The 27395-nt window shown below is 40.2% G+C and overlaps 1 protein-coding gene across 1 annotated transcript; it reads right to left on the bottom strand.

Annotated features, from left to right (window-relative positions):
• Nucleotides 1–820: 820 nt before the first annotated feature.
• LOC140993787 (ovochymase-2) lies at nt 821–25852 on the bottom strand. Its single transcript, XM_073463364.1, has 25 exons — nt 25684–25852; nt 23208–23338; nt 22024–22117; nt 20925–21065; nt 20588–20685; nt 18619–18745; nt 18087–18320; nt 16906–17094; nt 14854–14994; nt 13013–13258; nt 12698–12883; nt 10419–10528; nt 8531–8631; nt 6920–7197; nt 5627–5790; nt 5353–5536; nt 5035–5253; nt 3808–3942; nt 3467–3688; nt 3182–3364; nt 2865–2977; nt 2682–2776; nt 2042–2331; nt 1496–1656; nt 821–1018 (listed from the first exon to the last, which is right to left on the bottom strand). Exons 1-25 carry the CDS (start codon nt 25850–25852, stop codon nt 821–823), a joined length of 4209 nt encoding a protein of 1402 aa, XP_073319465.1.
• Between the last annotated feature and the right edge of the window lie 1543 nt (nt 25853–27395).

Genomic DNA, 27395 nt, shown 5'->3' with positions numbered 1-27395 from the left:
GACTGGAAAGATTGGCCAGACGTGCTGACAGACAGTGTTGCAAAAGTCTTACTTGAGTAAAGGAGAAGATATTGTGCTAAAATATTACTTCTGCTAAAGTAAAAGTACACATTTAAATAGTGTTTGAGTAAAAGTATCTGATATTAAATGTACTCAAGGTTAAAAAATAACTTTCCGGCAATAACTAAACTTTGAAAAAGTGTCAAACATACAAATGAAATTAATACATAAATCAACTTATCAATGGTCTGGCCAATTATCGGATCTAATGTTCAGCATTTTTCTGATTATCGTAAACTGTGTAATAATTAATTTGGCTTTGATAATCTGCAAAGTTACTAGTAACTTAAGTTATCAAATAAATATATTTGTGTAAAAGCACAATATCTGCCTCTAAAATGTAGTCAACTCGAAGCATAAAGTTGCAGAAAAAAAAACTCAAGCAAAGTAGAAATACCTCAAAATTGTACTTAAGTGCAGTACTTGACTAAATGTACTTAGTTACATTCTATCACTGGTGTAGCAGCAGTGAAGTAACACACAGAAATAGTACAAAACCACAGAGTTTTTAATATAGTTTGTACAACAGCATCCTTATTATTACAATAATAATTATAGGAAAGCAAAAGGGTTGCATAGAAAAATTCATACATCAAAAGTATGAAAATGAATGAATATAAACTGTTCTCACACTGCCAGAGAGATGCCTTATTATAGCTTAAATGTATCATAAAAACGTACAAAGACTTCTTCCGTAGCTGAAGGAACAACAGAAATTAACATTAACGCTGTCAGAAATCTTCATTTCAAGATGTGAGCTTTAGTTGGTTTTGCCATTTTCATAAATAAACTTCTTCATGTTGTCGTTGATCCAGTCGCTGAAGGCAGACACGCGGGTGAATACTGAGGGCTTCTTGTCTTTGATGCAGCCCTGAGGTCCGAAGCTGACGATGCCGTGCACCTCCCAGTTCGGAGTCGCTCCAGTGGACGTGCAGGCTAAAGGACCTCCAGAGTCACCCTTCGGGAGAGCAGAAGAGAAAGTGGTGAACATTTGATTTTGACAGTCACTAGAAATCATCTCTGTAAAGGAATTTTACACATAAAGGTCATTCTTTATCAAAAATGTGACAGAGTTTTCCCGAGGGGGGCAAATGTCAGCTCTATTGAATTTTCAAAACCTTCACTACAGTTCTGAAGGCTCTTTTCTAAATTTCTAATCTTCCCAGGCTCTGTTTGCATGATCGCTCATTACGGCAAACGAATAATGTTCCTATTTTCCCATGTCCAATTATGCCTGAAAACCGTGCAGCCATTTGCAATCAAGGCTGACTGACCACGAACAAAAACAGTTTACAGGGTGTTACATAAAAGACAATCATGAGAGGCCTGAACACTTATGTAATGTGTGAGAAAACAACCAAGCACCATCCTCATCTAAAGGATATCAGTGTGTTCATCTAAAACATTTTAATTTTCTCTCAAAGAGTCTTCTCACCTGGCAGGCTGACTTCAGCTCATCTGGGGACTCGTATCCAGCACAAATCATGGAGGGCCTGAGGGTGTCCCACCAGTAAGCAGGTTGGCTGCAGGTATTGAAGTCAACGATGGGAAGTGCCGCCTGATTTAGCTTCTTGGCTACTTGGGGAAACAAGTTACCTAAGATAGAAGTGACAAGTAAAAGTAAGTAGTAAGTAGTAAGTGAGTAATCTGATGACTTTAGATTGTGATTGCTCTTGAAGGTGTCCACAATCCAGTTTTCAGGTGAAGTGTAGAGATTGTGATATTCAATGTTGTCGTACTTCTGTTTTCCAAACTTTACAAAACCGCATTGACTGCTATGTGAACAACTCGAGCTATGCTGATTGGACAAATTACTTCACAGGAATGGAGAAATTCATTCATTTCAAGTCTGGCTATAGTCTATAGGACATTTTATAATTTAGGAAAAAAATCCAAGGCCCCAAATGGATATGATGACTCATTATATAGCATTACGACTACAGTTCCAATACAGGAAATTGAAATTCATGATCACTTCTACCTTTCTCGTCTCCCCAGCCGGTGACGAAGCAAGGTGTCCCGGTATGCATCAAATCCCCAGGTATGGGCAGGCAGATGGGGCTGATCTCCCTCGTCATTTTGACAGGCTTGGCCAAATGCACCAAGGCTATGTCATTGGTGATGTCACTGGAATCCTGTTCATAGACGAACCCCTCGTGGCGGATGATGCCATCCACCATATAGCATTCCTCTGCTGAGGGAACGTCCATGGAGGAGTTCATGTGGTGTTTCCCCAAACACATGCGCCAGTAGGAAGGTTTATTCAGTGGGCTGGAAAGCAGTTACAAGGTTGAAGGTGAAAGTTAGAACTTGTTCTACTTTTTCCTTTGGCCATTGTGCAAGCTGGTTGGCCACTTAGTGGCAGTGGAAACAAGTTGCGAACACAACATTGACATATATACACTGATATATGGCAAACAGTTGCTTATTTACATGTCTGGCAGTTATGGAGCAACAATAACATTCATTTGGACTTTCTTCTGTAAATGTATTTCCAATATTCACTCTGCTTTTAGCTCTGTTTTCAGATCATTATATTCTGATTATATTACAGCTTCTTTAAAGAACTGTGAGCCTTTCAGATGGCGTGTGCTGTCGGCCTTTCTGTGTTGGTATCTTACAACATGAAACAGTGAGCAGCAGTCAGGATCCATTCTTCGTGGATCAAAGAACCTCCACAACCGTGCATGTAAGGTATGGGAGACATCGGTGAGGCCTGGGGAAGAGAAATACATTAATTCAGAATAAAACCTTTTTTCTCTGACTGTTAATGATGCACACAGAGAAACAGGTGTTGGCAGTACCTGCATGGAGACTTGCCAGGGCCAGGAGTGGGGGATCGCCTCTTCCCCGTTAACCACCCTCGTGGCAACTGTTTTGGGTTTAACTGCTGGGTTTCCGCAATTTGCTGGCCAGTCTGTGGAGAGAATATGTACAATTAACCATCTGTAACTAGTGTGTCATGTATTGTACCTGCATTTTAACAGGTAAAGTCAATGGAAGACCGGATTAAAACTTCAGTTTCAGGGCCCACTGCGGTTTATACCATCTGAGGAAGCTCCATTTTGAAAGTGGAAACCCACATCAGAGACGGGGCAGCTATGACTTTGACTACACTCACCGATAGTGATGTTGTCCCATGGGTTGGGAGGTGGAGGAGGTAAAGTGGGGAAAACAGTGAGATCAGTGGTCCAGTAACCACGGAACCCGCTCTGTTGATTGTTCCCGTTAGCCACAAAGCGTATGACGACTGAGTTGCCCATGATGGTGATTACTGGTGGAAGGCCAAAGCCGCAGAATCGACCTGAAAAACAGACAAGACCGGATCATTTTCTCACTACTGATAAAACTGAAATACTTACCAAAACAAAATAAACACAGGAGAATTTGAAGAACAATAACCAACCTTGTGATTTCATGTTTTGTCCATTGAAGAACTCCACGTAGTCCACACAGTCTCCTAACATGTTTATAGCTTGCAGCTCAAAGTGAGTGAAGACGACACTGACACTTTCTGCTGAGGGAATACTGATATGCCATGTGCACACAGACTGAGCTGGGTAGTCACCGGGCCACTTAGGAGAGATGATTTCACCCTGTTCGCTGCCGAAGTTTCCTCCACAAGTAACTGTGTGTGTGTGGGAAAGAGAGACAGGGGAACAGAAAGAAGAAACAATGAGATACATCGGATTTGCTTGAAGGCTATTCCCTGCGTGTCCTGTCAGCTTCACTTTTCTCCTGTCTTACCCTCATTAGGATACACTGCCCTCCAGGTAGCAGTGAAGCCGGTGTCCACCACCTTGTCATTGGAGGAGAAGCTGATTTGAAGTTGGTCTCCACTGCTCACCAGGTCTCTAGGGGGTACATGGCTGCAGTATGTGCCTGAGGAGAAGTGAACATGAAGGCTTACTCTTTGAAGGAACGTCTGTCCTAAAAGCTTGTGTAAAAAGTTTAAAGTATATTGACGTCTTTTTTGCTTTTTTGTTGCTTCTTTCTGTCCTATTTTTATATTATGCATGCAGGACACATAAGCATGTTTACATGACTTTTATGGCTGAGACACAGGAGATCACAGAGCAGTAGGCTCAGAGCTACAGCTGCCGGCTGCAGGGAAAAGTCACACCTATTCTAGTGAGGAGCAGGTAAACATAAAAACAGAGAATGGGAAAACTGCATTCTCATAATGTTTATGCAATTTTTCAACTATTTAGGATTTTTTTCATTTAAGTACAGCCTGTTGGTCTTGTGTAACATTTCATGCATGTTGAGATTCATGTTGGCGACTGGCTGGGCTGCATCGTATTTAATTGCTGACCTTTTTTCTATGTATAAGTATGTTTATATATATTATTTTATAAATTTGGTATATCATGTTCTCTTATTAAGGTTTTTTTGGTTGACCCTTAAATATTGACTTGAAGCATTGTATTTTAAGATATTAGATATAGATATTAGGCATTAATGACTGCTGTCTTTTAGTTGTCATTGACTAATCTCATAAAGCAGTCAAATAGACAATTCATTGCAGATTCATCATATTTTATTCATCCAATAACAATGATCAATTCTGTCAAAAAGGTCTCAAATACAACCAGTTCAGGCTGTTTACAAATGAGCAGTGATCTGACTGGACGACGTACTGTAGATAATGTTTGGTTGTGGTTGTGATAGTCCACTAGTTGATTGTTCTGTGAGTCCCCTAGTAGATAGTTTCCCTAATCTGAATAGAAGATGTTTTCTATTCTGACTTACATCCTGTATTTTTCTAGTTTGTGCTTGTTGGCTGCTTGCTTTTTGGTTTCTTCCATAGATTTGCCTACTGAGTTGATTGCCCTGATTTGAAACCCGTCGTTAGGATCAATGCAAGTTAGGTCTTTTTTTGTTTTATTGTGAAGAAACGTAAATAAGTATATGTGAATAACTCAGCAAATGTACTATCAGCTAGAGAGAATAAGGAGGCAGATATTCACATACCTAGACTTCCTGTTCTGTCTGTGATGCTGACTTTGTCATTCAAGCACATCTGACTCTCCTCAAGGGAGAAACTGTGGAAATGGAGGTGGACCACTTTGCCGACAGGCACCTGGATGTTCCACTGGCATCTGGCTTTGTTGCTGTAGCTGCCAGGGTAACCCATCGAGGACACCGTGCCTTCAGTGCCAATCAAGTTCTTTGGCCCTCCACAGCCAGATGCTACACGTGGAGAACAGAGGGTGAAAACAAGCAAGAAATTCTTTGACCGTATTTAGGTTTGGGGCAAAGTGGGTCAGTTTAGACCAGCTGGATTCTTACTGTGCTCATTGTAGATGTCCCTGCGGATGACGTTTTCGATCCAGGGAATGTAGGCAGAGGAGCGGGTGAACACGGAGGGCTTCTTATCCATTATGCAACCGATAGGGCCAAAGCTGGTTATACCGTGAACTTCCCAAGGACCACCGGCAGCATCCTGGCACACCAGAGGACCACCTGAATCTCCCTGTCAAACATCAGAAACAACATCAGCAGTTAGATGTGTAAAATCATCACACTGACAATCAGTCCTGTCCTCTTGTAGGATTTATTTTACCTGACAGACAGACTTGAGCTCATCAGGCAGGGTATAACCACAGCAGATCATGGAGGTCTTGACCTGGAACCACCAGTAGTCCATCCTCTTGCAGGTGTCGTATGGCACAACAGGCAGGGCCACTTGATTAAGGGCCTCTGCAACTTTAGCATTCATGGAATCACCTAAGAATCACAAAAAACAATTTTGATTGTTAAAAAGATCTTAACTTGTCACACCGAGGAGCATAAATACAGGATGTATTTACAGATTAAGTCCAGCAGAGGGCATGCAAACTATGCAATTTATGAGGAGTGAGTGTCTCCTGAAGTGGTGGATTATTGTATTATTTTAGTGTATAAAATAACTACTTCAAAGTAGTTAAAAAATGTGAGACTATCTGTGCACAAAACCCAGGAATCCAGAGATATTATTGCAAGATATGATCCAAATATGATTATATGCATAGTGATATTCTCCAATCTTTGGAAACTATTCAACTCCCAGCATGGGACCACTTTTATACCGCTATGGAGTTCATGTCATCCCAGAAACTGTAGAAATAAGATCATATTTGGACCATCTATGACAAAAATAAGATCATCTGGTATCTTAATATATTATATATTCTCATGAAATACATTGAGGCCTGATATGGTGCATACTGTTAAGCTCCAGGGCCCGTTTGATTGACAGCTCATTTGAGCAGATCGGATGTAATATGCCCGCCCTAGAGCCCACAACAGTCAAGCAGTGACCCACTCTCTCTTCTTTCTCCTCTCTCATGAGCCACTTACATGTCAGCCTCTGGACAATTGATGCATCATATAGTCAATGAGATTTCAAATCCAAAAATCTATAGTTTGATTCAATTTCTAAAGCCATACATTTGGAAATTATGCAAGTTTGTGTAGTTTTATTTGTTTTGCTATTTAAATAGGTTGTTTTGTTTATTTCATATTCATGAAGTTAATGTAAATAAGAATATAAAGAACTATACTGAGTTTTTACCCCTGTTACTCTCAAGCAGGGGTAATACGAAGTCACAAAAAGGCATTTTTTTTGCCAGATGCCAAAATATTTCCTTAGACAAACATGTGTTAAGTGTTCATTTTCAGTTTTATTGTTATCTAATTTGAACTTTGACCATGTAAGACGATATGATGTGGACCGATTGTGTTTTCCAGCTAACAGGGGCACTTACAGGTCATCTGCAGGCTAATTTTCAGGCAGATATCTGATCATAATATTCTGAATTATGGCCCTTTTAATATATGAGTGTAAACATGCAGACGTGGACTTCATGTGCAGTACCGGTCTCATCTCCCCAGCCAGTGGCGTAGCACTTCTTGCCCCCAGGTAGCACTTCTTCCACTGAGGGAAGGCAGGCATACGAGATCTCATAAGTGGGCGTTGCGTCTCCGTCCAGCCTGACCAGAGCAATGTCAAACTCCACCGTGGGCACTGTGGGATACTTGAACCCCTCATGGCGATAGATACCAGCCACACCGAAGCAGTGCTCACTCGACTCTGTGTAGGTCAGGTTGTGCTTGCCGAGGCACATGCGCCAACGCTGCAGCTCATCAGCGTATCTGGGCAACAGATCAGCAGATGAATTAATAATAAGTCCTCACAGTTTACAGTAAACGCACAGAGATATATGTCAATTCAATTCAGCTCAATAGGCTTTATTTGCATGACATTTTGCATTTGATTTATTTATTGATTGATTGACTGATTTATTGTTGCCAAAGCACAATTATGAAAACTATAATTATGAAAAATAAGGGAGGAAATGAACAAATACCATAAATAAATGTAGTGGGAAAAAATTGAAATACTCTACTTAGTAACATTCCATCACTGTGTATGTACTGTATATGTATGTACACACACTTAAGCTACATACATACACATATACATACAATTTTTTTAATTAACTTTTTTCTCTTTTCTTGTGGCAGGAAGTGGCATACTTCACAGAGGGCACTGCATATTCGTTCTTTTACCCTCAGAACGAGGAGTAATTCCTCCCTGTCTGTCAAACTCTGGCAATCAGGTCAGTATTTTTCAAATTTTGTGAAGAATTCCTTCCTAAAATTTGTGTAATTTTTACATTCTGTTAAAGCTGCTGTAAGCGTTGCCGTTGTTTCAGCTAACTTCCTGTCCATTTTTCAGTTAGCTATCCTCCTCTGTACGTCACCACGTAAACACGCAGCGGTAATCGCCAGACATAGCAGCAAACAGGCGGATCCTGCACTCTGCTCCTTCATGAGCAGAGTGGACTGTCTCCACTGAGTTTTCTGTCCTGATTGGATACAGTGGGCAGGGATATCATAAAATGTATTTTCTATTTTACTGCATGAACAGGAGGAGGAGAGACATGGGTTACCAACCAAACACTTCATTACTGAAGGATTACTGTAGGAGTATAGAGCTACTTAACACTTATTTTGATAAAGATATATCACTTACAGCAGCTTTAAAAAGTGTTATTCTGTTTCACTGTATTATTCAAGATGACAAGCTATTTGAACAGTGTCTGTTTTTCCTGTGCGAATTTGCACCACACACAGCATATTCACCACTGTGGCACACAACCTCATATACATTCTACTCACGCACACAGCAGAAAACTATACAGCAACAATCTCCTCAGTGCACCATCATCTCTCTTTCTAAAGGCCACTGAAGACCATTAGCCAGCAAGCTATCTCTAACAAGGCATTGCTCTTGCACTGTAATAAGCCTGAGGTAAGAGCACAGACACCAAACTGCCTGATGAGATTAAGCAAATGGGCTTCCAGGAAGTTTGAGAAAACTCTGTGGATGAAAGTGGCATTAAAAACCTACACTAGTGTATATATTTCTTAATTTGTCTTTGGACCTGTGCTGTATGTGAGAAGGATGAAAGAGATCATTTACCTTATGAAGCAGTGGGCTGCTGTAAGTACCCAGTTCTTATGAATGAGAGTACCACCACAGGTATGGGAGAAGCTGGGTTCTGGACGGCTCTCTGGCCAGACCTGAAACAAACACACACCGACAAGCAGAGAAGAAGACATTGAAGACATTTGTATATTGATCATTAAATATGTAAGCAAATATCCTGCAGCAGTCAGTCAATTGGTGAATATGACAAAGAGAAGACAGAGGAGTGGGGAACAAATTACTCTTTGATATCATATAATGAATAACAAATCTGCTCGAGCTTATGCCGATGGAAAGTCAGCTGAAGTTTCACAAAACACAAAATGTTCCGATCAGTGCCGTTCCGATTACATCGCGGTACACGCCAAGTGCCCCCTCAGCCAATTGCTCTTTGCCATTGCTATTGAGCCTCTTGCCATTAGTATCAGGAATCACCCTTATATTGAACCCATCCGGCTGGGTAATGTGGATCACCATATTTCCCTATATGCGGACAATGTTGTTCTCTTCATATCACAACCAGAGAAATCAGTTCCTGCTTTGTTGGATCTTATTAGAACATTTGGTGAAGTTTCGGGATACACAATTAACTGGCAGAAGAGTGAATTCATGTCACTGGGCGCTGATCTCAACACTGAATTTTTGCATAATCTCCCGTTCAAAATTACAGACAGGCTGAAGTATCTTGGTGTAGTTTTGCCAGAAGACCCTAAACTAATTTTTAAGCTGAACTTTCTTGAGAAAGTGGAGAAACTGAAGAGGGACACTGAAAAATGGAGGACTCTTCCTCTTTCTATGGTGGGTTGAATAAATGCCATCAATATGGTTTCCCTGCTGAGGTTCTTGAATCTCTTTCAAAATGTACCTATTTTTTTGGCACAACCTTTTCTCAAATCTTTGGATTCGATAGTTCTGCCTTTTATTTGGGCCTTTAAAGTTCACAGAATTTCAAAAACTCTTCTATTCTCAACACCCAGATCTCCTGCAACTGTTAAGATGGATAATATGATCATTTTCAATTGCTTAAAAATATGGCAGCAAATTAGGAAGGGCTGCAGACTTCCAGACACTTCTATCCATGCCCCAGTATATCGCAACCATGCATTCTCTCCATCCCTCTCGGACGGGTCTTTTAACAGTTGGAGGCTAAAGGGTTTAGTCACTCTGAAAGATCTGTATATTAATAAACAGTTTGCCACATTTGCTCAGATAAAAAGCAAGTTTTCTCTTCCCACAACACATTTTTTCCGATACTTGCAGATTAAGAATTATGTCCGTCAATGTGTGCCTAACTTTGAGTCCCTTCCAGAAGATAAAATGATTTTTAAGCTTTTGTTGGGTCCACCTGAATCTAAAAAATTGGTGTCTGACTTTGTAAATATATTCTTTGAACAAACGGTTTATGCTACACACTCTTTGAAAAACTCCTGGGAGGAGGAGCTGGGAATGCAGATTGGAGATGAGGTTTGGAAGGAGGGCCTTGGTAGGGCCCGATCTTGCTCTATTAACACCAGGCACCAGTTAATCCAATTTAAGGTGATGCACAGGCTTCATTACTCAAAAACCAAACTGCACAGAATCTTTCCCACCATTATATAATTTTTGGTGTAACATATTTAAGTGGTTTTCTGACATGTACAGCTGTGTGTTTGATCCTGACCCAATGATCGCATTATTTGGGGTTTCTCCTTCTCTACTTAAACATAGAGTTTCGGTGCAAAGCACATTTATGTATGGAATAGTAATTGCAAAGAAAATGATTTTAAAACTCTGGAAGTCAGATACTGTGCCTCAGTTTAAGATCTGGTTAAGTTACCTCATTCTGACATAATTAGCTGTATCTTTGCATGAATTCTCTACATTTATTAGCGGACTCTCTCACCTGCATGGACACCTGCCAGGGCCAGGAGTGCGGATTGGCCGGCTCTCCGTTCACAATGCGTGACGTAATAGCAGGAGGAATGGATGGTTTCCCACATGTAGTTGGCCAGTCTAGAAAATGAGAAGAAAACCATTGTTATCCATCCTGTGTCTGGTTTTCTGTGCATGTATGAATGTGTTTGTGGTTTGTGTGTGTATAAACAAAGCTTGAATATACAGTATATATCTGCAGCTCACAGATAAGCCCGTTCAGTTAATGGCTCTGTTGTTCCAATTTTAATTTTTAATTTTTTACACTGCTGGCTACAGCGAACTATGTCCCTCTGTTTTTGGCTTTTACTAATCTAATCTGCAGCAATGTATTCAGTGTATCTTCATGCAAACATAACACAATCCTCCTGCTGTAAAACAAAAAATGGGTCCTGAACTGGACTTTCCAGCTCAGGCTCCTTGACATCCTAACATCACTACCTGTGAAGATATACATTTATTGTGGTCATCCAAGGAGTTGACATTAAATTGTCCCAGTCACTCTTGTCCCACATCCCTTCATTTCTCACACTTCTTTCCTTCCTTCCCCAACACATAGGGCACCTCTGGTCAGAGCCTGGCTGGGAAAAAAAAACCGAGAGGCAGCAGAGTTCATCTATAAAACTCTATTTCAGCAATCGGCTCGGCAGGAACCTGGGCCACCTGGGGCTCATCGCTGGGTGAAGAATGAGGATCAGTGAGGAAGGAAAGTGAAGCACTGGGCCAGTTCACATCATGCTCTCACCTATCACCTTGTTTTACTGCGCATCTACTGTAGGCGCCGGAAGGTGGAGGTGGGTGTGAGGTGGGGGTATGAAGAAGGGGTGAGGATGGGAGGAAGCATTAATCAGATGAATATAAGGCAGAGCTCTGTGCAGCAATACTGCTCTGCTAACCCCAAGATGTTCTATAATATGACTGGAGGGATAAGTAAGTGGAGATTGCAAATAAAGTAACCCAAAATATCATGTGTAAGGTTAAATCATATATATGAAATACAATATTTCACATTTGGCACATGAAATACATGGAGTTACTGTACAAGTAGCCGCGCTACAGTAAACTGTAGCTATGTGAAATCTGGTCATCTTTGGAGCTGTGGCTATTATTTTTAAAGGTAAAGATTGTTGTTGGGATAGAGGGGTAGGATGAAGGTTTTTCCATATTGGAAATGTCCGGTCACACCTGTTTAAATTAACACCACTGACAACTACTGATGACATATGAGGGTCTTTAAGGGTTGTCCCATTTCATAGGGGTAGATTTTAATCACTACCCCGTGTAACTCTGTTCTGAGGGGCAAGGAGTTCCCCTAAAAAACAAGGGGTAGGTGTACAAATTGGAAATGGGATTGAGCTTTGGTTTTACATACTAGACCTTTATTATCAACAGGTCTGGTGACTATAGTATTTGTTGATTAATAAATTATTAGTTGAGTCCATAAAATGCCCCAAAAATAAAGAAAAATGCTTGTCACAATTGTTCAGAGCCCCAGCTCATGTATTAAAATGACCTGTTGCGTCCAAACAACAGGCCTAAATTCAAAGATACTAAGTTTACAATAAAAACAGACAGAAAAAGCAGCAAACCCTCACATGCTAGAGGCTAAAATAACTATTGAATTGATTATTGAAATTGTTGACTGTCTCAGCACTTAATGTTATACCTGCATTATTATTATTATTACTATTATTATCATTATTATTATCATTATTATTATTATTATTGGCCACTTGGGGGCAATGAAACATGCTGAAAACACAACATTTCATTTATATTATTGCCTTTCAAAGTTGCGGTGCAAGTGTGTAAAAAAAAAAGGCCTGGATTTCCACATCCAGTTGGCATGACCAACATTATCTGTCATTTGGATTGCATTTGTTCAATACTCACGCTCCTGTAAGCTCTGATTTGCTTTCCAAGGAAAATATCTGGTTCTACAGTTACATTCACCAGCAAGTTGCAAGTGTCTATCTGCTGTTTGGTGCTGTGCAGATATTCTACCATTGATTTATCACAGATTTTATGCTGAAAACAGCTGCCTGCCTGTGTTTGGAACTGAAGTTGATGAGAGGCAAATTGCAGGCAGGAAAATCAGGTGTTGATTCTCTCTGGGTTCATCACTTTTGCGTTACACATCATCAGTTGTCAACATGAAAAATATAGAATAGTGCAGCTAAAGTTTACTTTCAATATTGCAGTGTAATGAAGGTTTTAGTAAACTGTGTCATGTTCATATAGATACTCCACCTATCGTGATGTTGTCCCATGGATTGGGCTTAACAGGCGGCTCAGTGGGAGCAGGCAGGCTGTGGTTTGTCGTCCAGTAGGCCCTGAAGCCTTTGGACTCAGTAAACAAGTCTGAATGGAAACGAATCACCAGCCTGTCCCCTCTTGTCTGGATGGGAGGAGGCAGCTTAGTCCCGCAAAATGGACCTAAAATATATTGAAACAATTAATATAGTGACCCACAGGACGTACAAGTGCTAATGTAGGTGCAGTAAAAATGTTATAGACGATCATGGAAGTAGCCAGTCATGTAGTAGCTCCGCAAAACAAACATACCGTGCTTTCCATTCAGTGCATTAGTCGAACTATTGATGTCGTACACCATTATGTTATCATAGCATTTGGACGATATGAAATCTTTGGCTTCGAGGTCAAAGTGCGTGAAGTCCAGTGTGATTTTCTCGCCAGAAGGTGCAGCGATGTTCCACATGCACTCAGTGTTAGCCTTGTAGTTCATAGGCCAGTTCTGGGACCTGATAACCCCGGTTTCCTCATGGGAAGAAAAGCCACAGCCTTGGATATCTGAAACAGAGATGACAACAACAGATATGTGATCATATTATAATTATATAAGATAATAATTAGATAAGTGTAGACGAGGTACAGTATCTGCCTGTGAGAAGAGAGAGTCTTGAGGAGTAACTAATTAATAGGTTTTCTTCATCAGATTTCAAAGGGAAAATTGAAGTAGAAACAGACAACTTCCCCCCCTTAACATTTCTATGTTGTATTATTGCTGTCGCAAAGACAACTGGATAACTTTCCTTTGAAAACAAGAGTTTATTCATTCCTTTATTCTATCATGGATATGTGAAAGCAGATAGGAATGGTGCCAATCTGCCTGCCTGACTGGATCGCCAGTCAGCCCTCATTTTCTCAGGAGATTTCGTGCCTGGTGCCAGACAAAACTGCATAGTGAAAGCAAGGTTTATAGGGAACCAATCTAAACGCAGATGGTGTCATTATTGTATAGCCATTACATTGTGCAATCAACATTTACTTCATAATGATATGTTAAAGCAAAAAAAAAAAAAGAAAAGGTCTATTACCAGTATCCTGAGGGACATTTCTGTGCAGCAGAAAGTAGTAAAGAGTGCAAATATCTTTGTGTAACATATATAAAAACTGGTAAACGGTAAGGTGCAAATAAGAGCTGTATACACAACAGAAAAATAAAGAAGTTAACAGTAATAATCACAAAAGTAAAAAGGTGAGATGCAGAGCCAAAAAAATAGGTGTAAAATCCAAAATATATACAGTGTCCATATATTAATGGTAAAGGTTTCAGATATGTATGAGAAAGTGGCATAAAACTGTGTACCACTATATCAATGTGAGGTACAGGACAGTGTTTATGGTTCATCCCATAACAAATACTGAAAAGACAAGAGAGAAGAAAAGAGAAGATGACTGGTTGCTCTTTTTGACACAATGTTGGCAAAAATTATGTCGGGTGCTCTTGGAAAACGGGAGAAAGGGTGATTACCAAGGTAGTCCAGGCACTCCAAAACAGAAAATATCAATATATCAAAAAACAAAGAAGGACATATTAAAAAGCGTTTGTTGTGGTGGCTAAATCATTAACAAAGCCAACATGTTTCAACCATTAGGTCTTCATCAGGGCTTGCTATAATTTCTACTTTAAATACGATGTGTCTTTTGTTACACATTAGACTAACCAACTGTATCAGTCGCTGAAAATGAGCTGCACTTGGACCATCTACGAAGTGCAGGTAACATGATACACAATACGACATGCATTAAACCACTTCATAATTGTTATGTATTTTTATTTCAGTAAAAATCTGGGCCCTTAAGTACTTTTTCCACCATTGCACGTGGGGTCTCACCTCATTTTCATGCCTGACAATCATGATAAAGAAAAGATAAAGCAGTTTTATCTTGCCTTTTATGCTTCACACTGTACCCTGACCTGTGCTGAACAAAGATCACACTGCCTATGCAATGACTTTGCCTTTTCTATAAATATGTGACAGGAGGAGTGAAAATGTTTTATGGTTAGATTTAATGAGGTGTTGAGCTGCTTCAGCAGATGTGAGTGTGTTCTGGTTTGTGTATGTGTGTTGTGTATGTGCGTGTGTGTGTGTCCTCAGTACCTGCGATATCCTCGGGGTACACAGCCTCCCAGCTGGCAGAGAATCCTCGGTCTGTGAGGCGACTGTCGGACTGGAAGGTGACAGATATTGTGTCACTGGCACTGACTATCACCGGGGGGATGAGGTAGCCACAGTGTGTGCCTGAGATTGAGGGAGAGGAAGGACAGGGGTAAAAGATGGAGGTAAACGAAGAGAGAAGAGCCAGGATTAGACGGATGGTTCAGAGAATGTAGCTAAACAGATAAGAGGGGTAAATACTGTAAGCACTGTTGGCTGTAAGTAAGTGTGTGCTAGTGTGAGGCTGAGTGTGTCATGTGTGCTTGATGGATGGTGACGCTGACCAACAAATGAAGATGACTTTACTGTCTGAGTGTGAATTCATCAGCTACTGAACACAAAATGAGGTGGAAAGTTGACACTGTTCACATGTAAACAGTGCTTGTTTTAAATGATCAGTCTTGTACATGTATTTTTATTGTTTTTTTTCATGGCACAAATTGTAATACATTGTCGTTGTTTTAATTCTTAGAGGTTATTATCATCATAGTTTCGCTGTGCCTCTCTCAGCACTAGAAAAGTCCAATATTCTCTTTGCCTTTAAGCCCTTATGAGAAAAAATATATCAGTCTCTTAGCTTCATGGTACAACATATGGACCAGTAAGCCAAAACAATCAGCTGATTCTCAGCGGGATATACAGAACTAGCATCACAGCCCTTTCTCCTTACAGGCAGTCATTTGTTAGCTGTAGCTTAAAGGCTGTGAAATGTTGCAAGAGCTTATATTGCTGTATGAATGTTGTTCCTGGAACATCATAATTAAAGGGGCTCTCTGTAACAATTTGTAGCAGTTTATATGTATCAGTCACTTTTTTGCTGGTCATATGTGAGCAGACTGTAACCTTCCCTTTCTCTCTCGATTGCCTTTATGTTGTTAAATGCTGCCGGACTGTGAATTTCTTTGTGAAGGACTCGGGTCGGATTTTCCGCAACAGTCAAAAGGATGTGAATTTTATGCACGCTCTCGAGGGGCCTCATCACAGTGCCTCTCAACACTCGCTAACAGAGAGTAACAGTAGCTAGTTAGTCTATAAATGGAGTCTATTAACATAAACTAACAACCAGCTTCCAGCATTACAAAGAAGCTCCACAGAGCCCCTTTAATGTTGCTCCTTTATTGCAATTGACCAATCATGTTTTTGTAAGGTCGTAGCTTTACGACCAGAAAAAAGTTATTCACTCTAACACGTGGTTAACGTGGTGAAAGGGTTTATTTCTAACCCAAACCATGTTTTCCTAAACCTAACCAAACTGAAGAAAAGAGGAAAAAGTAATTGAACTTAGTGTAAAAATATCTATCTTAAGTTAGCCAACAGTGAACTGATGTGAGCCACAATGTCCTTTTCGCTTATGAAGTTTTCAGTTGTGTAAGGAATATTGTGTTATATCTTCATTTATAACTTACATAATCCAACTTTAAGGGCTCTTTGAAACTCAAACCTTAGCTGCTTATTCTCATTTCTGCTTTTCATTTCTCGCTTCAAACACATACCCCACGACATAACAGGACGCACCATTAACACACTCCTCCCATCACCTATCTGCGTGTGTTTCACAGAGAGCGTGTGCTTCTATCTCAGCGCTTTAGTCCTTGAGAACTCAGCAATAGATAAAGCGGTATCAGCCCGACTGCAGCCACTGAAGTGAATAATAATGAGATGTAATTTATAGTTTGCTGGGCTCTGAGCAAAGAAGATCCTAATCGACAGTTTTACAGCAGGGGACAGATACTGTGATATTCATACAGTACTAGAGTCGTTAGTTGAGCAACGTGCAGCAGAAGCAAGCCAAAGTCCTCTTTTATATTGACAGGTTAAATTTTAAGCCGATGTGTATTAACTGTTTGCTGGGTTGCTGCATTCAGGCTACACAAAGCAGACGTGGCCCGAAAAACAGATATTTTCGAAGATTACCTAAGATGCATCATGCAGAAATAGCACAAAACAAGTCAGTGTTTTTGATGTAAAAGAGTAAAAGATGAAGCCATGGCTCACCTAGTGTGCTGTACTTGTCTGAGATGATCAGTTTGTCCTCCTTGCACTGTCCAGTCTCTCCTGTGATGGCGATGTCAGTAATCTGAAATTTAACCAGGAATCCTTTGGCCACAACGATCTCCCAGGAGTTATTTGCATGAGCAGGATATGAATTTGGGAAACCGTCAGACTGGATCACTCCTTTACGCCCTAGAGGAAGTAATGTTGAAAAGAATATTTGATCATATTCACACTTCATTTTGTAAGTTGTCTTAAGAAGAAGGAAACCTGGATCAATAGCCAGGTTTTCTGTGTGAGTTAATCCTCTTTCTTTTGTTTTTAATTGATGAGGAACTGCCCGCTTTGATAGAAAACAGCCCCATGAACAGGTTCATTATGCAGTACCTTAATTGGCCACTGGAGAGCAAAGGTCTGACTGCCAATAGCTTAAATACAGTGATGAATAGATAAACCTCAAGGGGTATCTCCCCTCTCCTACACAAAGAGCTGCTTGCATTCATCCTCAGCTGTCACTTTGTAAGAGCAGTGTTTGTGCAGGGAAAAGTGCACATGGAGGCACAATATTTGGCCAGCAGATGACCCTCACAGACCATGTGAGCACATACAGTAGATAATGATATTGTAGTTTGCTGTGTATCAGCATTAACTTTCGAGAGATAACTGATTACCGTTAATAATAAAAAATCTCTGAAGTCAGTTAAAAACAAGGTCGTAATGGACGATTTTCTTAGAGAGCTGTTCAGCCACATCGAGGTTAATGTTGTCATTTGGTTATCAGAGGTTATCAAATATGCTGAAGACAGTCCAGAGAAATTTTTTCTACATTACAGAGTCACACATTTGTATTTGCCTAGCGTCTCATTTGGCACGAAAGAATGATTTTAGCACAGCTGCTCTGTTGTTGTTAGTGGTGCTGGCTCAGGTGTGTGTGAGCTGACCAATCGGAGGAGACCTGGTATCCTTAAAGAGACAGGAGCTGAAACAGAGCATTTCAGACAGAGGGGGAATACAGTGCTGCACAGTATGAGAAAACTGTTGTGTTTTTTGAGCATTAAAACATTAAAACCTATTCTAGCAGTCATCCAAAATAAAAGTATGAACCTAAAAATGAGCCTAATATGGGACCTTTAAGCAAACAAGAAACAGTGAAACAGAAAGGTAGATTTGGAGAGGATACTTACCAGAAGTTGTGGGGGTTGGTTTTGTTGTCGGAGTGGGCTTTACTGGTGTTGTTGCGGGTTTGGATGTTGTGGGTCTGGATGTTGTTGCGGGTGGAGGAACAGTTGGGAGGCTGGACTTGGTGTAAGTTGCTTTGAATCCTTTAGAAGTCAAACTGCCGTCCGTTTTGAAGCGGACCACCATTGTGTTGCCACTGGAAACCACTGGCTTTGGCATTGTGCCTCCACAGAATTTACCTTTAATGGGTCATAGTCAGTGTTAAAAAGTGATGAACAATGTCAGAGGATTGTGCAACAACAGCAACGTCTTCATATATTAGTTTAGATGATTGACAATTTATCAATTTTACTTTAACTGTGAAGTCTATGCAGATATACTTAGATCCATTAAGTTCAAAAGAGACTCCAGAGTCTCTCTCCATTGTACAACTTCTCCAACTTTTAATTGAGCTCATCTTTTATTCATGGTGCAAATTCTTCTTCCTCTTGTATCCCTCACTGCATATACTAGAAACATTTCTAATGTCATGCTTACCTATTAAAGAAGAGCCAGCCTTGGCACCGTCGTAGACCTGAACATAGTCTCCACAGACCTCAGGAACCAGGTCAAAGGAAGTAAATGTCAGCCGAACCTTCTCGCCTTCAGGCACCGTGATTCTCCACTGATCCGACATAGACATAAAGTAAAAACAGACACATGGCAATCATTTGTACCTGCATCACCAAATAATTTCCCCAAATAATTTTCCTTGTTATGCACAGCCCATTTAAAAGACAGCAAATGGCAACAGTTGATTCTGCAGAAACTGCATTTTGACACACTTTAATTGATAACTTAATGTATCACTGATTCAGCTCTTGTTTGGACAGGTGCTGACTTGTAATACTAAACCACAGCAAGATGAAATCATGATGACAGCCAAATAACACCATCTGACTCCACATCCACACCCAGCGTGCAAGCCCTGACATTAAAACTGACTCAAATTAAATGAGATGCATTAATCACAGATCAAGATCACAAATGCTGTCAATGTGATCATAGCTGATGGATTTACATCGAGATGCTAAGCTGTAATCTTTAAGTTTGTTTAGAACCACATGCTAATCAATACTAACACGCTGTGTACCACTACAGTAAATTTAGTATGGTATGATATAATATCCAGGACATCTTCCTATTAGTGAGTTGCAGTTAATTTGCGCAATCCACAATTAAATTCTTCTTAAAACTGAATAAACCTCTATAACTTATGTTTCTCTCTCTAAACCGATCCGCTTTTGAAATCAGTAGATTTAACTAGCATGGATTTACATAATAAGTGGCAGCAGCTTTAAAACTAAATTCAGCATACCAATGAATCTTATTGAAGACATCATCCACATCTTAACAAAGGTTAGCCCTTAAATAACATTACAGACACAAAAATGCAACCTGTGACCACTAAGGGTATACAACAGCTATGTCAAGTAGTCTAGGTTATTTAACCTTATGTTTCCACGTTGTAAATAGGAAGTACACTGATTTCCTGATTTAGCTCATTTTAATTTAGCTGAATCAATTGTATTAGTGCTAATATTGGATTTTATTTAGCTGTAACTGCCAGCAATAGTGGCTTGACATGATAGTTATCTAATGGTACAATATTCAGGGAAGTCAGCTAGCTAGGCCTACTGCTGACTTTTGTTTTCCAATAAATGCCTCTAACCATCAATTGTTGCTCTCACTTTAGTTTTTGCCTGCTTTGACAGATTTTTTTGACCAGGAGTTGAAACTGAAATCAATGTACAACACTAAAGTTATTATGGCAAACATGTTAGCAAACAGTCTCCTTAGCATAAGAGCAACATTATCATTTTGAGGTGTGTTTCTGGTGACTTTCACTCTCCCTTTATCTCTTTTTTTGGACTCAACCAAGTCGAGAGGGAAATGTCTGGCTTCTAGCTGCTAAATGATGGATTGTTTGTTACTGTCTGCCATTTGGTGCTGGACAAGTGGCTAGCATACATCAGGTTAATCAGAGCTGAAATTAAAGGATTCTCAGTTATAAAACAGCTGTGTCTGGAAAAATACTAATGTGAGCACGAGAAGGAACCAAAATAGTAAAGCTGCGGCCTGTAAAACCAAAACAATGAGCTGAAAGAGGCTCAAATGCGCATTAAGTTATAGGGGAACTGCAGAGAAGGGTGATAATTCTCTACAGGTTTGTCATCGACCCCGTTTTAATATAACCACATCAATTATAGCAAAAATGCAAAATACTGTAGTTTATTAGGTAAAAAGAACAACTGATCCTAGTAAAGTTTATTCCGAGTTAAATATTTATTTCCAGTCTGTTGCAGAGGGCACACTGTGTAATATTGTGTACTACAACCTAACATCCTCAGATAAAGGTCAGCAGTGCCTCTTCAGATGTAAAAACACTCAGTGTAAGTGAATGTTACCATGTAGCTGTCATATTGGAGCTTTTATTGTGTGTCCTCTCCTGTGTGGGTGGCCGTACCTGGTACAGTGCTCCATTTGGGTAGTTCTGCTCAGGGAAGCCGGGGGTCATCATATCCCCCTGGTCACCTTGGAGAGAGCCACCAGCTCCGGCTATTTCTGGCAGCAGGGATGGAGGGAGGGTACTTCATACATAAACCTCAAGGATACTCGCAATACACCCCTCCAGCCCCACCCACCCCCTTTTCATTCCCCTTCCCTGCCCCTCTCTTCATTCCACACCCATTCCTGCAACATTTACTTTCTAGGTCAATCATACACTGTACGACAGACATCCAACATTATTCCAGAGTCAAGGCAATTTTCTTTCTGAAATGGATTCCCACTCATCTTCTTACCTGGTGCGAGCTCTGGAGACACAGCTTTGTAATGAGCCTTGAATCCTTTGTCTGTTTTTCTGTCATTGGAGATGAAGTGCACCGTCAGGTGGTTTGTAAGTGACACCAACGGCTTCGGCTTGACGTAGCCACAGTATTTACCTACAAAACCACAAAAATGATGATCATTTACAATAAAAAAGAAGGGTTAACTGTTAAAACAGAATATCACATAAAGATTACACAGAGACACGAAAGTGATGAAAACGACGACAGAGACATGCAAAGTAACTGCAAAGAGACACAAAACGACCAAACATTGATGCAAATGACCACAAAGTGACAACTACAAAGAGACACAGAATAACCACAAGATGATGGAGAATTACCACAAAGTGACACAAGACAATCACAATGACACAGAAAACAACTACAGAGGACCACAAAAATGATGCTACACAACCACATAATGATGCATTCAACTACAAAGTGATCCCAAAACATTTAGTTTCTTTCAGTCTGGGTGTCTTGCTCCTGAAAGAAAGGTAGGGCATTGTGTAGACTATGACAAATAGATATCTACTGATATTATCTCATATTAGACTCTCTAAAGTTGCTCATTTGGCATCCATTAATAAACCGAATAAATATTGTAACTATTAATGATGTAAAATGTATTTTTGCCAAACACCAGGACTTTGACTTTGAGTCTTCACACATTTTTTAATCATTCAACAAATATGCCACTATTATTTGAATCTGTGACCCAGTCTGTCCCGCCTGTGGGTTTATTTGCCTCTAATTAACTTTGAGAGAACAGAAATCAAAGATGTCTGTGAACCAAGCACACCGCTTTTAACTCTGCAGCCTGGTTGGAAAACTAGCGGTGGAGTGTGTGTGACTGTGAGTAAAGCAGTGTGCAGCGGACCAGCAGGATTGTGTGGCTCACTGGCTGAGTCTGCCCATGGATGGATGGACTGATTCGGGCATGACATCAAAGCTGGCACTGCGGGCTGAAAGAGCTGGTGTATCTATCTTCATGTAAGTCTGTCTGTCTATGTATGTATCTCACCAGGAAACATTCAGAATCGACCCTTTCTTTACTAACTACATTCTTTACCAATGGTTCCCAGAGAGTCTTGCAGTGTGACGAAGTCTCCCGTGCAGGAGTGAGAGTCCTCCAGAGCAAAGTCATCAAACCACACATGGATCACCTGCAACAGAAACATGCAGAGGTGTTTCATCTTGCTTTTTTCAATCTAAGAAGTTGATAGGAGAGACGGGCTGCTGACGGGGAAGGCAGTGTGAAATATGACCGCATGATGCATGTGTACCTGCAACCAGGCACATGTTAAGTGTGTGCCCCTGTCTGTATGTTTATGTGTGTTTAAAGATAGAAAAGGGAAGATAGAGACACACAAAAAGAGCCACAGTATCAGGCATTCAGGAAGGCAGCCATGCTAACAGAGAAAGAAGCATCAAGGATTTTGTTTCCTCCTGTGGGTGTGGGGAGGAGAGCTGAGGAGAATGAAGGAGACAAGGCAGCCATCTGTCCAAGACGCTGCCACTGCATTCATCCCAGCTGTCCTCCACTGCTTGGCCTCACATAAGACATGGACTTGACAAACTGATTAGACATCAGGCACAAACACTATAAAAGACTCTGTCTGATGTGGAGACAAGAGTGAATTGTTTTGATCAGCATTGTCCTGTAAAAAAAAAAAGAGATTAGATGATGTTGGAGCTGGGTTTTCGAGAGGAGAATTATTTTCTGCCATCACAGAATAATCTCATGTCTATAGAATACAATGATTATTTTGTGCCTTATAGATACAAAAATCATAAAAATCTATTTCTAAACACTGTATTGCTCACCTCACCAATAGGACAAAGGCCTACAGTGAAGCTGCTGAGGCAACATCAATTGAGGCTATTACATGAAAGCCAGTATTGAAAAATCTCCGAGCTTCTCTTTTGTCTAGAATCTTGATTATGCACACTGCTGGTCAATCTTAGAGGATTACAGCTATTAAAAGATTACAGAATCTGCATCTCACTGCTATAACACTGTCTGACTCACAATGGACGGTTTAAACGAAAAAGGATCAGAAATCGATGCAGGAGAACCAGACATGTTGTCCTTTTCATTCCACTCATTTGTCTTCCTTCAAAAGGTCAAAACCTTGTGCCTACATTACCCACAATGCAACCCGATTGCTAATGTAGCACAGATCCCTGGGACTGTAGCTCTACATAATTCACTGATTGAGATTCGGAAGAGCAGTGATGCTGATGCCATGTCACCTTGTCAGGGTCCACAGTGATGTGCCAGGTGCAGGTCTTGCCGTCGTCGTAGCTGTTGGGATAGTTCCAGCTGGTGAAGGTGCCTGACTCTTGAGACAGCTGCTGGGGACCACCACATCCCGACTCTTCCCCTGGAACTGTGAGACAAAAGAGAGCACTTGTTACTGTGTTATATCTTCTTTTTCATAACAGCTTCTAACCTGCATGGACTAAAAAATGGTGCCGCCGATGGAGGAAAAAAGCCTCTTCATTACCCTCCCCTGAAACAAGTCTAATTGTGTGTTCCAGCAGGAGCACAAGGTTTTGAGGTATATTAAGTTATAACTTTGACCTGCGGTTTGCGCTAGACGAAGAAATCAAGGGATCACCAAAGTCTGTAGGATTCATCCTCTGGGGACCTTGCATATTTGTAATTTCATAGCAATCCATCCAATAGTTGTTGAGATTTTTCAGTCTGAAACAAAGTGGTGGACCGTGACTTATAGTGCTTATGTGCTATTGTGCCAAAACTGGCACCACAGATTAAAAGGGGGAATATTTATCAGCAAATTCAAATGTCTAAAAAACACTGTATGGTTTCTGCAGTGAAAAATTAAAATCAATGGAGATGCCTTGGCAACAGCATTGATTATCATCCACAGTTGCAGCATGTTTCCCCTGTGGCCACGGCATCTTCTGTTCAGGAGTCTGGAGCACAGCTGTGTTTAACGACAAAAAACTGGAGCATATTCTGTCATTCAGGCAGAACATAGCTGTCAACATTATCACACTGTTGTTCTGTTATGTAAAACAAGCCATCTCGTTTTGGGGGGCAGTGATCCTTTTAATGCTTTTCATAAAGATAGACTGTATTTTTCTAGTTGTTCCAATGACCAAGATCCAACACTGAAACAGAGCATGAATTGATAATACAGAGCAACAGAGTGGATTTGCTTAAAGCAAATAGGTTCAGCTGATATTCATTTAATCACTTTACTCCTCTCATGCAAACCCAAACAATTCCCCACTTCCATTTTTAAAGAAAGGCACCAGGAATTTGTTTTTCCTGCCTAAGACAAGGAATAAAAATCTGTTTTTTAAAAATGAAAAAGTATTTCAATTCCTTCAGGATAGTAAGAGACGATTGGAGGATAGGAAAGTAAATCTCTTCGAGAAAATGTCAACAATCTGTTTTCCCTAAGATATTGACATGTTTTAATTCAGCAAAAGGCAGCAGGTTTCTGCAAAACCCTGATACGTTCACACTTGTACGTGTCATAGGCCTACGTGCCATATTGACAACACGTGTCATATCACGTTCATATTACATGTTATTGTATCTGCAGGTGGAGAGGATGGCGGTGGATTTACAGACGAGAAGCAACCCAATTGCAAGATTAAATGTTGGCAAAGTACGTTTCTGCAAAACCACAGATAAGTTAAACCTTTCTGTTTCTTTATGTTACTTTAGGTCCAATTGTCTATTTATCTCTTGTTACAACACTGCTTATACTCAGGTAAGGTTTGGGCACAAAAACAACTTAATTAGGGTTAGAAAAACATCATGTTTAGGGTTAAAACTCCCTGAAAATACCACGTGGATTCACACTTCCACATCCAGACTTGAACTGCGCTCACCAGTTTGGCAGCCTTGTCGCCTGTTACTTCACCACTGTCCCCTCCACCTCATGATATGAAAGCCATAATAAGTAATAATGTCATCACAACTTAAAATACAAAATTGTACCTGAACACATATACCTGCAACTTGTATTCTCACGATTAGGTTGCAAAACCCTGTTCTCACATTTGCTTAAATCTTACAACACTTGTCAGTCTACAGCCATACCGGTGGTAAATTGAGCTGAATGCTAACGCTAGCATGCTCTCAATGACAATACTAACATGCTAATGTTAACCAGCTAAAATGCTTATACCATGTTACCCATCTTAGTTCAGCATGTTATAAAAACTGTTTCTGATTTCCTATGCTATTTACATTTGATCTTCCAAATCATCAGATCATCATTTGCCACCCAGTCAAGTCAGGATAAATCACCAACTGCAGCCAATACAGTCGACAGTGAAAAACCACTGACAATAAAATTCATCATCTGTCAGCAGGGACTGCAGGTCCAATCTGACAAGATGCTTCTCAGTGTAGCTCAGTCACTGATGTGTGGCCTCAGGAAGCTCTCACTGTAGATTTTCCGTTGACATTCTTCACTGCTTGTCTTGTTGTATTTCCCCACAGCTACTGAAACGTTGACTACACAGAGTTTCTGGATACAGGAGCACAAATGAGGCACTAAAACCTCCAATTATAGAAAACTTTTTATTCTATTTTGTCTTGAGTAATGTTTAAAATTAAGATATTGTCATATAAATGTCGTTTAACTGTGTTGTTAAGGATTATTGTGCTGCTGGGTTTAGTTTTGTCTTATCTGAGAAGAACAATATAACTCATTATGAGCAAATACACTTAAGACACACTTACCTACTACCTCAGTTGAAGAGTCATTTTTTTCAGTGACATAGACGACTGCAAGGCCGATGCAGACACCCGTCATGGCCACGAAGAGAAATATCAGACACTTTTCCAGGGTGCTCAAACCCTTGGGCCGATAGCGACCCTTCTCAAAATCAAATTTCTCCATTTTCGCCATAGCGGGAGAGGATGCACCAAACTGAGCACGGTCCAACAACTCACCAACTTATTAGCATGAACACAAGGAGGTGTATCTTAACTGTGACGGCCCAGATGAACCTTGAGCTTCCTCAGGTGGGGTATTTGAACATGGCAGCCTGAGAGGGCTGCATGACACTGAGCCATAAATCATACCATATCATAACGACGAGTTAATGAGTATTGATAGTGTCCAAATCAAGAGGTCATCAGGATATCTTCCAAGGGAACTGACTGAAATTAAGGGTAAAGGCAAATGTCTCACCTGTTTGAGATGTTCAATGTGATTATTACTCAAGAATCTTCTAAATTATGTGATAAGATCTAATTATTAACTTTATAATTCAGTCATCCACTTCTCTGACTTAACCTTTCAGTGTTTCCAGGGTGAAAAGACATAAGTCAATGGGTTCAGATGGAACAATTATGCGACAATACAGTATTTTAAGGCTTTTTCAATTTGTGTTTTTGTTAATCACCCTCACATTTGTGTGGAAATAAAGTGCTTTTATTCACTGTGCTCACTACAGATAAGCAAAACAGCTCCAAGCAGCAAATTCACTATCTTAAAAACTGATGACTGAATGTTTTATTTATAGCGCTTTCATTTACAACACTCAGCGTGAAATTGAAATTGATAGTCAACAGATTTAAATCAGCAAGCCGCCTTGAGAAGAGATTGTGAGGGCCATTATCATTGAGGACACTGAGTTTAAGTCCTCAGTACTTTCACTTTTGTGCGTTTAAGCAACCTGAGCTTTAAACTTACAGATGGTGGGTATTTTATACGCTGACTGCAGCTTTTTTAGACAAAATGATTAAATTTTACTACTTCCATGCCAACAAAATGATAAATTAATAAACATTACTATATTATTATACCTGGACAGTCCGGCAGAGGGAGAGAAGGCTTTAAAACACAGATTGTCAATCAATAAAACTTTAATTTGTAACACCTTTGTAATATTGAAAGTGTTTTACAGATGCCAGACAAGCTGATAATAAGACAATAAATGCACACAGTCAAACAATTTGAGACTAACTCACAGGAGGAATACTAAAACTGAACAAGTTGTGAACACAGCGGTGACATAACATCAGCTTTTAAGTTGATAAGGTGAACTTGTTAGCAAAATGTTTCTTATTTGTACATCATTCTCCAACTCCTGAGGGAAATATTTGGGTCTTTAGCTGCTCAGTGCTCCTCTATAGTCACCAGCTAGGCCCTAATTATGTCTGTTTGCTGTTTGATCCTGAGTTGGTACAGTGGTGTTCAATTTATTTCAGATTTTTCCACTACAAACAGCTACCAGGTGTATCCAAAAACAATGCCGTGGGAGTGCTGATTAAAAGAAATATATATATTATATTTGGCGGACCCTGCCACCTTTCTAGCTTCAGACAGTGTTCAGGGGACCTTATTTTCCTCAGAGAACAGTGTGTTTATTCAGTTATGGACAAACCTACTAGTGGCACCAGAAGAAAAGCCAGAAGACTGCCAAAGTCATTGATACACATCCTCC

The sequence above is a fragment of the Pagrus major genome, chromosome 1, assembly GCF_040436345.1.
Source record: "Pagrus major chromosome 1, Pma_NU_1.0".
In the NCBI taxonomy this organism is placed as follows: domain Eukaryota; kingdom Metazoa; phylum Chordata; class Actinopteri; order Spariformes; family Sparidae; genus Pagrus; species Pagrus major.
Note: the sequence above shows the minus strand (reverse complement) of the source record. Positions and strands in the feature narration are given on the sequence as shown.